General features: G+C 44.3%; 1 protein-coding gene across 1 annotated transcript in view; it reads right to left on the reverse strand.

The window, feature by feature from the left end:
* CPAMD8 (C3 and PZP like alpha-2-macroglobulin domain containing 8) overlaps positions 1-16,233 on the reverse strand; it is a 62,599-nt gene that overhangs the window by 33,544 nt on the left and 12,822 nt on the right. The window contains 13 exon segments of the mRNA XM_009096968.4: positions 1,471-1,647; positions 2,196-2,421; positions 3,140-3,438; positions 4,048-4,099; positions 4,521-4,663; positions 5,207-5,360; positions 6,397-6,622; positions 9,354-9,416; positions 10,309-10,451; positions 13,347-13,508; positions 13,609-13,758; positions 13,843-14,015; positions 15,513-15,702. Of these exon segments, the coding sequence (XP_009095216.4) occupies positions 1,471-1,647; positions 2,196-2,421; positions 3,140-3,438; positions 4,048-4,099; positions 4,521-4,663; positions 5,207-5,360; positions 6,397-6,622; positions 9,354-9,416; positions 10,309-10,451; positions 13,347-13,508; positions 13,609-13,758; positions 13,843-14,015; positions 15,513-15,702 (2,158 nt within the window).

Here is a 16,233-nt window from a genome sequence, read left to right on the forward strand (position 1 = left end):
GTGTCTTTTGTTTGGGTTTTTTTGTTTGGTTTTTTTGTTTTGTTTGGTTGGTTGGGTTTTTGTGTTTTTTTTTTTTTTGTTTTTGTTTTTGTTTGGTTTTTTGTGGGGTTTTTTGTTTGTTTGTGGGGGGGGGGGTTGTTTTTTTTTGTTTGTTTGTTTTTTGTGGGTTTTTTTTTTTTCTGTGGGAAAGTAGAAAAAATACTGACTGGTTTAGCCCAGGCCACTTCAAAAGAAGAGGGAATACATGGGAATTATTGGCATTTATTATCAGCACTTTCCTCGATGGATGCCTGAGGGATGAAGAAGTTTTCTGGCTTGGTAAATCACAAAAGCCTTCTAGAGTGAGCATTTCCCATCTAAACCTTACACTTGGCAGGGCTCCAGTGAACACAGAAGGGTTTAAAACTCTTGGGGGTTTCTTCTGTAAGGGTTAATTAGCAAACAGAGTTTGGAGCCAAAAACCTGGAAGGTTTGCAGATTCATAAAAAGAAACAAAAGCAAATGATGTTGCAAAGGAAACACTGACTCGGGCCATTAACAAATTCCCTTTGCCTCACTGCTCCCAGCAAGCCCAGAAAATTACCAGTGAAATGACTGGAGCCAGGCAGAGGAAGCAGAGCTGGGCTTTTGCTGCTGAACACAAGAAATATCTCACATATTACATTTTATATTTATATTTTCAGAGGAGAACCACCTAACCCTGTCACCTCTGATTTCATGACATGACTATTGTCTGACTCATACACAAGAGAGCTTTGTCCCTTTGGGTCACTCTGGTTTTTAATGATCTCTGAATTCTTATTTGTCCTGAGAATTGCACTTAGTTATAAAACTGTTTTGCATGTGGCTCTTCCCAAAACAAATGCTGAGAAAAACAGTGAAAAAAAAAAACAAAAGGAAAAGAAAAGAAGGAAAAGGTTGTTTTGAGGAGCTGCTTAGTAAAGTAGGACAGGACACTGAAAGGACAGACAACCTAGAGCCATGTAATGAAGGCTTTTAACTACTCTGAATACCAAATTTTGATCTTTGGTATACTAAGAAAATACTGTTAAAAAAAAATCCAGAAAGGAGCCATAACTCTAGTGACTAAAGGTTTAAAAAGACAATTTATGAATAAGGCAAAACCCCCTAAATATACAGATTTTCACTAAGTTTCATTTTCCTTTACTTTCTTAAATGTTTAAACATATAAATCAGCTAAGGAAAAAAAGATAAAGATAAATCAATAAACAGAAAAAAAGATAAAGATAAATCAATAAACATCTGAACTAGGAGTTACTGAAGGGAAACACAGGATACATATCAAGGGAAAACATCTTGCCATCAAAATCTGTCAGGCTGAGATTATCCTGCCAGAAATGATGAATCCTCACCACTTGGGCTATTCTCAATTACAAAAAGGGACATGAGAAGCAAAACTATGAATTCCAAACCTTTTCTCCATCTGTAAATTTAATAGTGATGAGTTACCTTGAACGAGGTAATCTGTAGCTTCAGCCTCCACCTCGTGGCTGAGCTGCTTGGTTTTCTGCAGGTATTTCAGGACAAAGACATTGGGAGCAAAGTGGATCATGTTCTGCTCCCCACAGCCAAAGGGCAACCTCAGCAGGTTGTCCAGGTTGTTCAGGGTAGGACCCATCACATCTCCTGATGAGAAAGAGGGGAGATGTTCAGGATCAGGCAGTTAAGGTTTTCTCTTGGTGTTTTATGGTTATCCCCCACCTCACTGCACTAATATCTCCTGGCTACCCCAAATCAGCTGAAATAAACTGAGACAAGTGGGAAGTCCTTCAGCTGGTAAGGCCTAGCCCTTCAATCTCTTGTCAGATTAAAGAAATTCCACATTTCAGCCTCTGGTTATCCAGGACTTCCCAGTTCAGACCAGTTTAGAACACAGCACAATCTGTGATGAGGATGCCAATGAGATCCACACCACGAGCAGTAACAGAGCCCCTGCCAAGCCCCTGATGTGGCACCAACTCCAAACCACTGCCAACCCAAAGAGGCTTCAAACAAGTGCCAAAGAAACCCCAAGGAATGATCTGCCCTGGATTTAAGCAGTAATCAACATTTTAAAGTGCCTGTGACTATCTTATCTGCTGTGCAGCACTCAAGCAGTGGTCAGAAGTAACAGCTGGAGCATCTGTTCACATTTGGGAAGGGGTACCTAAGTGATACCTCCTGATTATTGATACCTATTATTGAAGCCGTAGCTCTTTCTGATCCTGGAATTATGTTGTGGGGAACTCCAAGAGTAAATGCTTCATTGTGATTTTCATCAGTCTCTTCTTTTCTCCAAATTTTAAACTCTCCCATTGACCCCCAGCCTGTGGAAAAGCCAATGTACTTCACCTCAAGCTGTTTGGGGACTGTCCACTCCACAATAATAGATTCGTTTAGCACCCGAGTACCGTGGCCAACCTGAAAGGGACAAGAGACCATGGAGTTCCAAGAGCCCACACAGGTGGAGTCACTGTGCCAGGGGTGCTGGGACACCTCCCAGGCCAGGTGTGCCCTGCAGGTGCAGCAACAGCTCTCTCCTTCCCACCCACAAACAATCCAAGGGAGTTCAGTGAGAAATCCACAGGCTTGGCCTGCAAGGTTTCATCACTAGAAATGTTGCAGGACTTGTGGAAGAGGTTTTAGAGCAACTTCTGGCAGCCAGAGAGGAGTTTGATCAGAGGATCCATGTTTACCCTGAAAGAATTTCCTACCAAGGTCATTGACACAGAAACCAAGAAAGAAAGAAGGAGAAGTAAGAGAAACCTGCACCTATTCCAATAAACATTTTGTTTGTCTCTTGTCACCAATGAGTAAAGTGTAAACTTGTGAGTTTTGTAAGAAGGTATAAGAGCATGCATGCTAGAATAAAAACAGTGTGAAGCCCTCTGAAAATGGCAATAAGACAATATGGCAAATAAGACAGTGGCAAAAAGACAACACATTGCTTTGTATTGTCTCCATGCCAGCCAGGACTGAGGTCCTGAGAACATATTGGTGGCAAAAGCAGATTTGCTGTGATCCCAACAGCCTGATCAGGGCTTCAGAGGGAAAAGGCAACAGGAATGAAGCTCAAGGAGAAACTGCTCTGTGTGTGCTCAAACTCTGCTCCCAAAGAGACTCCCAGAGAAGTCAGTACCTGGATAACTCCATTTCTCCAGCTGATCCAGAAGCTGCGGAATTCATCCCAGGAGAGGATGCCAGGTGTGTCCCTGCTGGCCACAGGCTCTCCCATTTTGCTGGTGGAGATCCAGGTCCTGGAGTTCTGCTGTCCCCCGATGACGATCTCGGCCATCTCGGCCATGTCCTGGGGGCCCGAGGACAGGGCCAGGTGAGCATCGTTGTGAGCCTTCACTGCCAGCTCAAAGTGGCTCATCTGGGCTGGCTTCTGCAGGTACTGGTACTCATATTTGTTAGGAGTGGAAATGTGGATTTTCTCTAGTCAGAAAAACAAGGGAACGTTGTGAGAATTGGAGCTGATGTCTGAAATTCAAACAGAGCTTTCCTATGTACATGGGGGTTATTTCCAGCTTCTTTTAAAATACTAAAATATTTCTTCTCATCTTTTATTTTTACTCCCTTCAAGCTGCTCAGCTGAATTTCTTATGAGCTCAGCCAGTGATTTTTCAGTTCTAATCTGGTGGTCAAAAGCATCTCTGTTCAGCTACTGGAGCCAGCTCTGAGCTATCCAAATCTCTGGCAGAAAGGACAGACTGATTCCAGAACTGAATCTTAAAGCACCAGCTGAAAATAAAGTACAGTCCCAGTTACTGTCCACAGTGCTGAATACTGAAACTGTTCCATAGAGTAAAGGAATTTAATGGCCATTTCCAGAAATCACTTGGGCAGTTCGAGCAAATTCATAATTAGCCAGGCAGGTAAGAAAGACTCTTTGTTTCCAAGTTCTTCCTACAGACCATAACTCATCAATCACAGAGAAATGGAAACAAAGATTTTTTTAATTTTTTTTTTTTTTAAAGAAGCCAAATGCTTCTTTTTAAAACTGATTCAAACAAACTGAACATCTCATTCAAGTCATGAACTTACCATTTGGGCAGAAGAACACACTGTAGGTGTATTCTCTGGACAGTCCCTCTGGCTATAGAAAAACAGAAATCCATGCATAAACCACAGGGCTTGGATTAGCAGGAACAGATCCCAGTTTGACTTGGAAAACACAGAAATTATTTTTGCTGCTGTGCAGTGGTTTATATCCTTTACAGAAAAGTGATGGCACCGAGCTCTGTTAGCTAGAGCAGTGCCAGAGAACCTTCCCTTTTATATTTCTTAGATTAACAGGGCGAGATCCCATCAAATATAAATTGCTTTTTCTCCTGAACAGGGGTGAAGATTCACCAGAGGAGCCCAAATGGGCTCTTTCTTTCTACAGCTGATTATTTCCAACCTCCTAACTCACCCTGATCACCTTGAGGATCTTTATAAACCTGCTCAGGTTTATTTCGCACTTTGCCCAAGCTCTTTTTTTCCCCCCTGAATTATCCTCATGGGTGTTTTCTCACCTCGATAATGACACTGCTGCGAACATAATCCACCCCCACAGGGCTCCTTTTGTCCAAGTAAGAGTCCTCTGAGTGTTTGCCATTCTTCAGGCTCTGCATCCCCTCCTGGCAGCAGTTGGTCCCACCATAGGCAAAAGCTTTTGCTAAGACACAGAAGGGAAAAGCAGCAGAGATTTTGAGATCCAAAGGTCTCTAGAAGTTAAAGAGATCCAAACTAATTAGAAGCAGCTGATTAACAGCACATCAAGTGCTGTAATTACCTCTCTCACATTCCCTCTATCCATATTTGAGTGCTCACATCTAAAATTAGGCAATATTTGAACAATCATGGGGCAACAGAGAAACTCTTCCCTAGCTTTTGGTGTTGCAGTTCTCACTGGGATTGTTTGCACAGAATTTGTTGCCATTCTCTTGTTTAAAAATTTCCACTGATCTCTTCAGGGAAAGGAAACAGGCCCAACCTTAACATCACAACAAAAAAAAAGATGACAGAGAATGTTCTGATGTTTCATTGTCCATTCTGTGCATCCCAGGCAGGAGATTTGTCCCTACAATAAATGAGGCTGAGAAGCCAAGCTGGCAGCAAGTGGAATGAATGAACTGGGGCAGTAGGGAGATGAGAATTTCCTCCTGAGAGAGGAAGCATAAACACTTGTAAAGCCCCTTCTAGGAGCTGTTTGGAGTACCAGTGATGTTGCTCAGGCCCAGCTCGTTGAAGGACAGGACGATGGAGGTGGGCTTGGCCTCCCCAGGGGCCACACACTTCTTCCTGGTCAGGTGGTGCTTCCCAGGGTGCCCCACAAACTTGATGCCTTTTGGGACAGAAATCTTCACGTGGACCTGTGAAAGATTTGGAAATGTCATTTATTGGAAATAATATCAGCCACAAAAATCAAACTGAGCCATGTGAATGATGGGAAACCCACAGAATTCTTCCTAACAATCACAGAATGAAGATTATTCCTTCTCCAAAGTTTCTAGCCATGGATTTGACAGAGAGCAGTAGTTTCAGCTCAGCAATTCCTCAGGTATTTCTGGGAGATGCTTCTGGAGCTGGGCAGATGGGGAGCGTGAAAAGAAAAAATCCAGGGAGAGTTTTTTCCCTTGGGAAAAAAATTTCTTCAAAATGACCAATTTTTGACCATTTTGAAATGAAAAGTCATTTCAAATGTCTTTTCCCTGCCTTTTTCAACATTTGCTTTTCTGAAGTGCTGCAAGACACTTCAGCCTAGCACAGGTGTTCAAACCAAAACCAAACCAAGCAATGGCATTTATTTGAGTTGAAAAAAACCCAATATTTATCTTCTCAAAGCATCTCTGCTGAGCTCACCCCTGTGTCAGCCTGACACCTTATCTCCTGTGACAGGAGGTCACCCAGCAGCCCTGGTGAGGAGCCAGAGCTGAGGAGGGGCTGAGTGTGGAATTTGCAGGCAACCCCAGCAAGGGAAGGGATGAGAATCTTGACTCCATATTTCTGAAGGCTGATTGATTATTTTATGGTATGTATTATATTAAAATGATATATTATATTATAATGATGTATTATTTTATGTATTAAATACATTAAAATGTATTATTATTATACACTAAAATAATAGAAGAAAGGATTTCATCAGAAGACGCGAAAGGAATAGAAAGGAATGGAATGATAAAATCTTGTGACTGACCAGAGAGTCCAGGACAGCTGGACTTTGATTGGCCATTAATTAAAAACAACCCCATGAGACCAATCCCAGATGCACCTGTTGCATTCCACAGCAGCAATAATCATTGTTTACATTTCATTTCTGAGGCCTCTCAGCTTCTCAGGAGAAAAGATCCTGGCAAAGAGATTTCTCATGAAAGGTGTCTGTGAGAGGTGAGGGCTGGGCTTTACCTCTGCACACAGGGGCAGGTAGTTGTAGACAGTGAGGGGGATCTTGGTCTGCTCTCCCCTGATGACGTGGTAGGGCAGGGTGAAGTCGATGAAGAAGGGTTTGAATGTCCTCAGCTCTGCCTGGCTGGCAATGCCCAGCCCCTTCTCCTCAGACAGAGCCACAGCCTCTGTGATCCACGTGGTGATGGAGTCAGGCACCTCCACCTGCAGCTGGGCTTCCCCTGAGCTGGGGGAAAAAGGAGTATTGTATGATTGGCTTTTAGCAAATACTCAAATGAATATTATAGGGGTTGTGTTAGAGAGTGAGGCTGTATTAATTCTCTTAACAATAATAATATTCTCTGTTAAATATAGTTTTAGGTTATAACAACATGTTAAAATAGGAACTATGCTATGTAGGATACTTTTTTAAAGAGATAGCAGCCACAGGACACCTGAATCTTTCAGAGAAAGAGAATTTATTGTCCCATTATCAGGAGAAATGAACTTCTTCCCACCTGGCTCAGTCAGGATTCGGAGGAAGAAGCTGACACTGCCCAGATCGAATCCTGTGTTTGAATTTATGCATCATGGATGAGGTGTATGAATATGCAACAGGCTGTTGTTTTTAAGGGTTAATCCTCTGTTAACTGTGTCCTTTTTTAGGCTTATTTTGCCCAGAAAAGGTACCTGGACTGTCCATAACTCTTTGTTTCTATTGTCTCATATTGTCCTAATCCAAACTGTCCAATTTATTATCACTTTAATTGTATTACTATTTTTATAACCATTTTATTACTATTAAACTTTTAAAAAATTTAAAAACCAAGTGATTGGTGTTTTTCACAGCTGGTACTGCCAAAGCAACCTGCAATACTGTTTGTGATAGTGTGCTTTCTGTCATTCAGATCAGGGTGAGCAATCCCAGAGGGGATCAGGGTGAGCAATCCCCAGAGGAGATCAGGGTGAGCAATCCCCAGAGATCAGGGTGAGCAATCCCCAGAGATCAGAGTGAGCAATCCCCAGTGGGGATCAGGGTGAGCAATCCCCAGAGGAGATCAGGGTGAGCAATCCCCAGAGATCAGGGTGAGCAATCCCAGAGGGGATCAGGGTGAGCAATCCCCAGAGATCAGGGTGAGCAATCCCAGAGGGGATCAGGGTGAGCAATCCCCAGAGGGGATCAGGGTGAGCAATCCCCAGAGGAGATCAGGGTGAGCAATCCCCAGAGGGGATCAGGGTGAGCAATCCCCAGAGGGGATCAGGGTGAGCAATCCCCAGAGGGGATCAGGGTGAGCAATCCCCAGAGGAGATCAGGGTGAGCAATCCCCAGAGGAGATCAGGGTGAGCAATCCCCAGAGGGGATCAGGGTGAGCAATCCCAGAGGAGATCAGGGTGAGCAATCCCAGAGGAGATCAGGGTGCTTTCTATCATTCAGATCAGGGTGAGCAATCCCCAGAGGAGATCAGGGTGAGCAATCCCCAGAGGAGATCAGGGTGAGCAATCCCCAGAGGAGATCAGGGTGAGCAATCCCCAGAGGAGATCAGGGTGAGCAATCCCAGAGGAGATCAGGGTACTTTCTATCATTCAGCCACACTCCAAGCCCTGGTTGGTGAATGTGGCTCCCCCAGCTCAAACTGCAGATGGAAAAGCCTTGGGAAATGCACTTGGATCATAAAAACATGGGATGGGTTGGGTTGGAGGGACCCCAAAGCCCACCCAGTGCCACCCCTGCCATGGCAGGGACACCTCCCACTGTCCCAGGCTGCTCCCAGCCCTGTCCAGCCTGGCCTTGGGCACTGCCAGGGATCCAGGGGCAGCCACCCTGAGCCAGGGCTTCACTGAAAGATTTTCCCCCAATATCCCATCTAAACCTCCTTAAATGCCAAAGTTACTTTTGCTCCTTTCCAGCAGGCACTTGCTGCTGACCCTGCTGCAGTTTGCAGTTTTTGCAGCTGCCCTGATGCTCAGCCCTGAGGAGCAGGAGGGAGGCAGCTCTGCCTCCAGGCCTGGCACATTTCCAGCCTGTTTAACCGGACAATTTGTTGCAGCTGATGTTCTTTCCACTGGGATTTCAGCCCATAACCAGCATTAACATTATTTTCACACATGAGGGCACTTACTCTTCTGGGCACAGGGCCAAAGTACACACTCATTTCCAGCCATTAGACCCTCCAGCCAGGCTCTAGGAATTTTTAGAATTGGTTTGGGAAGTTGACATTAGGCTTTTGTTTTTTTTTTTTTTTTTTTTAGGATTGTATATTATAAATTATAGAAGAAAAAAAATTAAAATCCTTCCTGCTCAAGAGAGTGGAAATTAAGGAATGCTCCACCTTTAGTTGTTTCTAATGAAATGAAGTAAAGAAAATGCAATCTGCAGCTTTTTATTCCACACTCTCCCACTTATAATTAACTGGCCTGGCTTGCTGAGGCCCAAATGGGCACTTCTGGAATTCTTTGTGTATTTCTACAAAGCATATTTCATGCTCAATTGAACAGATTTGAATACACTTGCTCCAAGTTCCTGTCAAATTTAATTTACAATCATTTTTTGAGGATGAAGTTTACTTGCAAACCTGGAGAAGCTTTGTTAATAATGGCTTCAAATTCTCCTAGATGTGCTGTTGTGGGATGGATTGTTATCTCTTTAAGGATTGATTTTTGGAGTTCCAGCTGTGGCCAGAGGAAAGCAGGATTTGAGAGGAGGCAGACTGAGGTCTGGGGGAGATGTTCTTGCAGGAGATGACAGAGAAAGGAGGGTGAAATTTGAAAATCAATCAGAAGAGATCAATGTGGGCACAACAGGTTCAGCCTGAAGCAGGGAACACAATTCAGAACCAGAGGAAATGCTGCAAAGACTGAAGTGGTAATGGAGAAAAACAACAACAATACAGGGAAAAAATAATAAATTTTTAAAAATTAGAAAATGCCAGTGTAAGTCATTAGATTTAGAGAGCTCTGGATATAATTAATGCCAATACCTGACATTGAGGCAGTGCCAAATCCACGTCTCAGGGAAGAAGGTTCTTTTCCTCTTCTCTGCTCTGCTAGAACAAGAAATGAATCCTTGCAAACTGATTCTTTTGATAAGAGCTCTCCAGCAGTCAGTGATCAATCAGAGATCAGCTGACTCTGGCTGGTGCAGACTCGAGAAGGAGGGAACAACACAAATTAAATTAAATGGTTTTGAAAGAATCCCTTTGTGTGCACACCCACTCTGCAGGCAGAAACAAGAACTAAAAAACAGCAGAAGTAAGAAAACCTTTGAAAGCAGCAGAAATAGGGGAATTTACAATAAAATTGGTTTGTGGTCCAAATTCTTTCACCAGATGGAACCAAGGGGAAGAGATGCAGCAGGTGCCCTGCAGCAGCAGTGACTGCAGTCACATCCTTCTCCATCCCTGCTCTTGGAACTGATTGCTGATACTGGAACAACTGAAATCAGCTTTTTATCCCTGTTCTACTTCATCATCTATTTCTCAGCTAACCCCAGAAGTTCCTCTGCCAGGAGAGGCTCCCAGGAGGTTCAGGATGCAGAGGAAGGCCCATCCTCATCACCTGAGGCACTTCAGAGCCTTCCCTTCATGCAGATCCTCACTTTGACCCCCACCAGAATGGTCCAAACCATGAGCCAGGAGTGACTCTGCAAAAACAGCTGTAGCTGGCAAACATTCCAGGAAATTCACAGCAAACTGCAAAGAAATATTCTTCAAAATGATAATTTAGCACTCTGTGCATGTGTCATTTTCCCAGAATTAAATTAAATTCAAGAAAGCAGTGGCAGTTAATTATTTATTTTACATCTACCAAGCCCTTGGAAGAATTTCCCCATCACTGCCTTTTCTAAACCTGAGGTGGAAAAAGCTGAGAACAGAGGAAAAAAAAAAAACCAGCCAGGAGTATCAGAGACAACAGGAATGGAACCCCAGAAGTTACCTTGGTGCTATTTTGGAATGCATGGTGGCCACCAGGGTGCCAGTGTGTGGCTGGAAGGCTGGCACAGCCTCATCTGTGTACATCCCTCCATTCTGCCTGTGGTTCAGGCTGACTGTGTCAGTCATCACCACCAAGCCAGTTTCCTAGACAATGAAAAATCAACAGCACAAAACAAAAACCAGCAAGGGAAAAAAAAAAAAAAAAAGAGAAATAAATAAAAATAATTAAATGTGGTTAATTAACTGATTTTTTAAAAATAGAATCACTCAATCCTATTTCAACATTTACCAGGGGAATCTCAATGGACTCTTGAGGATGCTTTGTGTAAAAATGATTATTAATGTGAAGGTGCCCAGGCTTTATGAGAAAGCTCTTGTCTGCTTGGAAAATGCATTTAAATCAGTATTTAAATCAGTATTTAACATTACTGGGCAAGTGTGACAGGTAAAAAAAAAAAAAAAAATCTTATTTTCCCCCTAGAATACAACATCACAGCTCTTCACCCTTGCTGAAAGTTTGCAGTGTGCCCTGCTGCAGTGAGCAGGCTGCTCTCCCATCAGGCATCACCAGTTCTGCCCTGCCAGGGATGCCAAGCAAAATGCCAAGTGTTCACACAGGGAAAGCTCCCAGCTCTGCCCCCTAAATTCCCTTTTTCATCAGAGACAGCAGCTGCCAGCAGCACTGGAGGATGAGCTTTGCTCTCTGCACACAGCCCCAGCCCTGCACTCACACCAGCTCCCCAAAAATGAACTTTTCCCCAAGAGTTTGCAGCTCTCAGTAAGGACAAAAAAAGCTGCATCAGAATAAAAAAAAAAAAAACCCAAAAAAAACCAAACCAAACCCTCAGACCCCAGGGCAAAAATGAGGATTTAGGGTTTGTAATTAAGAGATTGAGGAATTGGGGGAATGTGTGAAAGCCTCTGGGGTTTAAGGCAACAGAATAAAATAATTGAGCTAAAATCAGAGGAAGGCCAAAGAATGAAGAGGTGGGGGATGTGTAGGAAGCAAGGAGCAGCATGTCCAGCAAAAAGGGCAAGAGCAAAGATCAGAGCTGTGGCACTGCTCCTCCAGGCCAGCCTGGAGGAGAAGATGATTAAAGAATATCCACCATTTCCAGCTCAGCCTTCTCCTTGTCCCAGGGAGCAGGGGTTCCACCCTGCAGGGCTGTGCAAAGCAAAGAGGGGATGGGAGCAGAGCCTGAAAGGGTGAACTTCTCAAAGAGATGAGGGAACACCCATTTTAAACAAAAGCAAAGCAAAAAGCTCATGGAAATAGCAGGTTTTTTCTTAAGGGCTACAAATGACTGGTTCTCAGCTCAAAAGGTTGCACTGTTGGTATGCAAAGCAATGAAAAAAAAATGAATTAGTGCATGAGTACATTTAAAAATCCCAACTTGCTTTAAATGCTCAACTTTCAATTTGATTCAAATGCACAGCACAGATCAAAAGAAATCAGATTTTTACAATCTGGCCAGATTTAACAATGGGAACACATCAATTAACTGCAAATATACAGCATTTAGGGAGCAACCTGATCAAGGATGTGAAAGTCTTTCATGCAGATGGCAACAGAAGCTGGGAGAACCAGGGCAGGAACGAGGCTGAAATGATTTCCAAAGGAAAGTCCAAAAGGCTCCAAGGAAAAATTCCCATTCCACCTTCCCTCCCTGCTGGAGAAGAGATCTGCAAGCTCAGCCCTGCCTGGAGGAACCTTCTGGTCCCTGCCTGATTCTCCAGGGCATCAGCATGAATTCCTTCACCCAGCAGGATGGGATTGGCCAAAATCAAACCAGGCTTCTCAGATATCTTGGCCAGAGCAGTGTAATCTGCTCTCAAAAATCACTTCTCATCCCACCCAGCTCTGATGGGGGGGAAAGCCCTGGCCTGTGGGGCTGAAAGTGCCCCTGCAAATGTGAAAGCACAGAAGAGAGAAGGGAGGGTGGGTATGGGGCTGAAAATGCCCCTGCAAACATGAATGTAGAAAAGAGAGAAGGGAGGCTGGTTCTGGGGCTGAAAATGCTCTGAAAACATGAAAGCACAGAAGAAAGAAGGGAGGATGGGTATGGGGCTGAAAATGCTTCTGAAAACATGAAAATATCAAAAAGACTGCAGAGAAGGGAGAGTGGTTATGGGGCTGAAAATCACTCCACAAACATGAAAGCACAGAGGAGACTCTGCAGAGAAGGAAGGATGGTTCTGGGGCTGAAAATTGCCCCTGTAAACATGAAAGCACAGAAAAGAGAGAAGGGAGCCTGGTTCTGGGGCTAAAAATCATCTTACAAACATGAAAGCACAGAAGAGAGACACTGTGGAGAGAAGGGAGGATGGTTCTGGAGCTGAAAATCATCTTACAAACATGAAAGCAGAGAAGAGAGAATGGAGGGTAGTTTTGGGCCTGAAAGTGCCCCTGAAAACATGAAGGCACCAAAGAGACACTGCAGACAAGGGAGAGTGGTTATGGAGCTGAAAAATCACTCCACAAACATGAAAGCACAGAGGAGACTCTACAGAGAAGGAAGGATGGTTCTGGGGTTGAAAATTGCCCCTGTAAACATGAAAGCACAGAAAAGAGAGAAGGGAGGCTGGTTCTGGGGCTGAAAATGCTTCTGAAAGCATGAAAAGCACCAAAGAGACACTGCAGAGAAGGAAGGAGGGTTATGGGGCTGAAAATCATCCTACAAACATGAAAGCACAGAAAACAGAAGGGAGGATGGTTCTGGAGCTGAAAACCCCCCTGCAGACATGAGTGTAGAAAAGAGAGAAGGGAGGCTGGTTCTGGAGCTGGAAATGGAGACATGAAAGCACAGGAGAGGGAAGGGAGGGCTCTGGAGCTGGAAATGGAGACATGAAAGCACAGGAGAGGGAAGGGAGGGCTCTGGAGCTGGAAATGAAGACATGAAAGCACAGGAGAGGGAAGGGAGGGTGGCTCTGGAGCTGGAAATGGAGACATGAAAGCACAGGAGAGGGAAGGGAGGGCTCTGGAGCTGGAAATGAAGACATGAAAGCACAGGAGAGGGAAGGGAGGGTGGCTCTTCCTACTGTGAAGGCGAAGCGAGCGTCCTTGGTGATGTCCCAGTGCCAGGGGAACACGGAGGACCTGCGGCGCCGGCGTGAGGACATGCCAGGCCACCAGAAGTGCCCTTCCTCCTTGGGAGCTCCAAAAGCATCAGACACATCATACTCTGCCAGCTCCTGGAACACCTGCAGGGAAAGGGCACGGGCTGCTCTCCTTGGCTGCTCTTCCAGCTGGGGAAGGTCACAGGGGTCAGCAGGGGACAGCCCTGCTGGGAGCTCGCTCTACCTGGCTGGCTGTCAGCTGGAAGCCTGGTTTGAGCAGGTAGACACTCTTGTCCACCGTGGCCAAGCAGACACAGCTTCCCTTGGCAGCTCTGACCTTGATGCTCACCAGGTCACCGGGCCTGGTCTCGTTGGCCGAGAGCTCCACGGCAACCTGGGAAGGGAAATCCATTAAATGCCATGGTTGTCCCAAAAAGCAAAGAGCAGTGAGGCAGCAGCCCTCCCCTCTCTGCTCTACCTGGTTCTCAAAGGAGGAGGTGACAGTGAACTGCAGGCTGTCTGTGACCCCCTCTCCGTTCTCCCTGACGTAGTACACCAGGAGCCGAGCCAGGGGAGCCATGGAGTGCACGACAGAGAACCTCAGGAAGGTCACACACACCTCAACCTCTGCTGCAGGAGTGCTGGGAGGTGCTGAAATAGGAATTGTGGAGGGAAAAAAAGAGCTTCATTTATGCCAGTCACTGCCTTCCTGCCCCCTCCTAATGCTGACAGGCACAGAAGTCTCCATTCAGGACTTGCATTCTTCCCCTGTTCCTGCTGCACACCTTGAGTGCAGATATTTCCCTTTCCTCCTCGTTGTGAAAGGTAATTAGCACTCATGATTTAATGAGCAGCATGGAGAAGGTGGGAAGGGAAGGATTACTCAGAGGTTTTCCAGCCATGAAATCAAGGGAACACACAGTTAAGTTATCAAACCATTGAAATAAACAGAAAATGTCATCTATGGCTGGAGAATGCTGGTGAGAGAAAAGGAATAAGCTTGGAAAAGGATTAGGCAGTTTATAGAGCAGAGAATCACTGGATGGTTTAGGCTGAAGGGACCTTTAAAGATCCTCTCCTTTGGATGTCCCTCACCAGACCAGGCTGCCCAAGGTCCCACAGAACCTGGCCTTGAGCTCTCCCAGTGCCTGAGCAGCCAAAGCCTCTGAGCAAACTTGGAATGCAACAGCTCAGAACAAACCTTCAGTGCAGAGAATCCTCACAAATCCTGAATGACTGACTGCCAGAAGCTTGGTGGGCACCTGGAGGGAGGCTCCTGTTCCTCTTTCCCCACCTCCTACAGTGGTTACCAGGACAGACAGACTTTTCCTTTGGCAGATGTTCCATCCATCTTCCCAACCCCACCATTTTCACCCCTCTGCTCCCCAAATCCACCAGATTTGTGTGTTTCTGTTACTCCTTGTGCAAACCAGGAGTCCCCATTTCATTTTCTCTTCCCATCTCACATCCTCACATCTCCATCAATCCATTTCATTTCCCTTCCCCCTGTGGGCTGTGTGATCTCCTCCATCAATCCATTTCATTTTCTCTTCCCATCTCACACTCTCACATCTCCTTCACCAATCCATTTCATTCTCTCTTCCCATCTCACATCCTCACATCTCCTTCACCAATCCATTCCATTTTCTCTTCCCATCTCACATCCTCACATCTCCTTCACCAATCCATTCCATTTCCTCTTCCCATCTCACACCCTCACATCTCCTTCACCAATCCATTCCATTTTCTCTTCCCATCTCACATCCTCACATCTCCATCAATCCATTCCATTTTCTCTTCCCATCTCACATCCTCACATCTCCATCAATCCATTCCATTTTCTCTTCCCATTTCACATCCTCTCCTCAGTTTAAACTCAACCAGTTGAACCAGCTGCCCAGCCCTGCCCTCCACTTCCCTGCCCCTCCACTCCAAGCAAATATCAGACTTTCCTCATCTGAGAAAGACTTTAGAAAGACCAAAGAAAACTTTTCAAGAGTTCCCCCTCTTGGAGAACTTTTTTACATGCCTGAGGCCAATGGGTTTCACTGTTTTTCTTGCACCAATATTCTTTAGGGAGCATCACATTAACAAAAAGGTTGTTTTCCACTGCAAACAGGGGTGAGCTGCATTTCTGGTGCTGGCTACCTGTTCCTGGGAAGTGTGTGAGGTCAATGTTCTTCTCCAGGGCTGTGGTGGCTCTTTTGCTCCTCTGCTGGGTGACATTGCTGGGCTGCAGCCCCGACAGGACAATGTTCCCTCGTGAGGCCACCTCGTAGTGGAGGGTGAAGTTGCAAGGACAGGTGGATTTCACTGCAATCCAGGCCTCCTCTCCCACCTGCAGCAGGGACAGAAAAGCCAAAGATTTGCTCTGTTAGGAGCTGTGGGGCGACAAAGCTCAGGAACCTGCTTGGCTTCCAGGCCACAGGAGGGGTGAGCCCTCTCCTAACCAATGGGGGCATTGAAAAGTGCATTTTAATAATAGTAATAAAATAATAATAAAAATAATAAAAAAATGAAAATAAAATAATAAGAAAAAATAAAAATAATAAACAATAATAAAACAATAATAAAAAAAATAAAAATAATAAAAAAGAAAATAACTAAAAAACAACAATAAAATAATAACAACAATAAAATAACAACATAAAATAAAACAATAAATATAATAATAATGATAATAATAAAATAATAATAATAAATAATAATAAAAAATAAAAAATAATAAAATAAAATAACAAAAATTAAAATAAAAATATAATAATAATGATAATAATAATGATAATAATAAAGATAATAATAAAGATATAATAAAGATAATATGATATAATGATAATGATAATAATAATGATATATATAATAATAATGA

The sequence above is a fragment of the Serinus canaria genome, chromosome 28, assembly GCF_022539315.1.
Source record: "Serinus canaria isolate serCan28SL12 chromosome 28, serCan2020, whole genome shotgun sequence".
NCBI classification, from domain to species: domain Eukaryota; kingdom Metazoa; phylum Chordata; class Aves; order Passeriformes; family Fringillidae; genus Serinus; species Serinus canaria.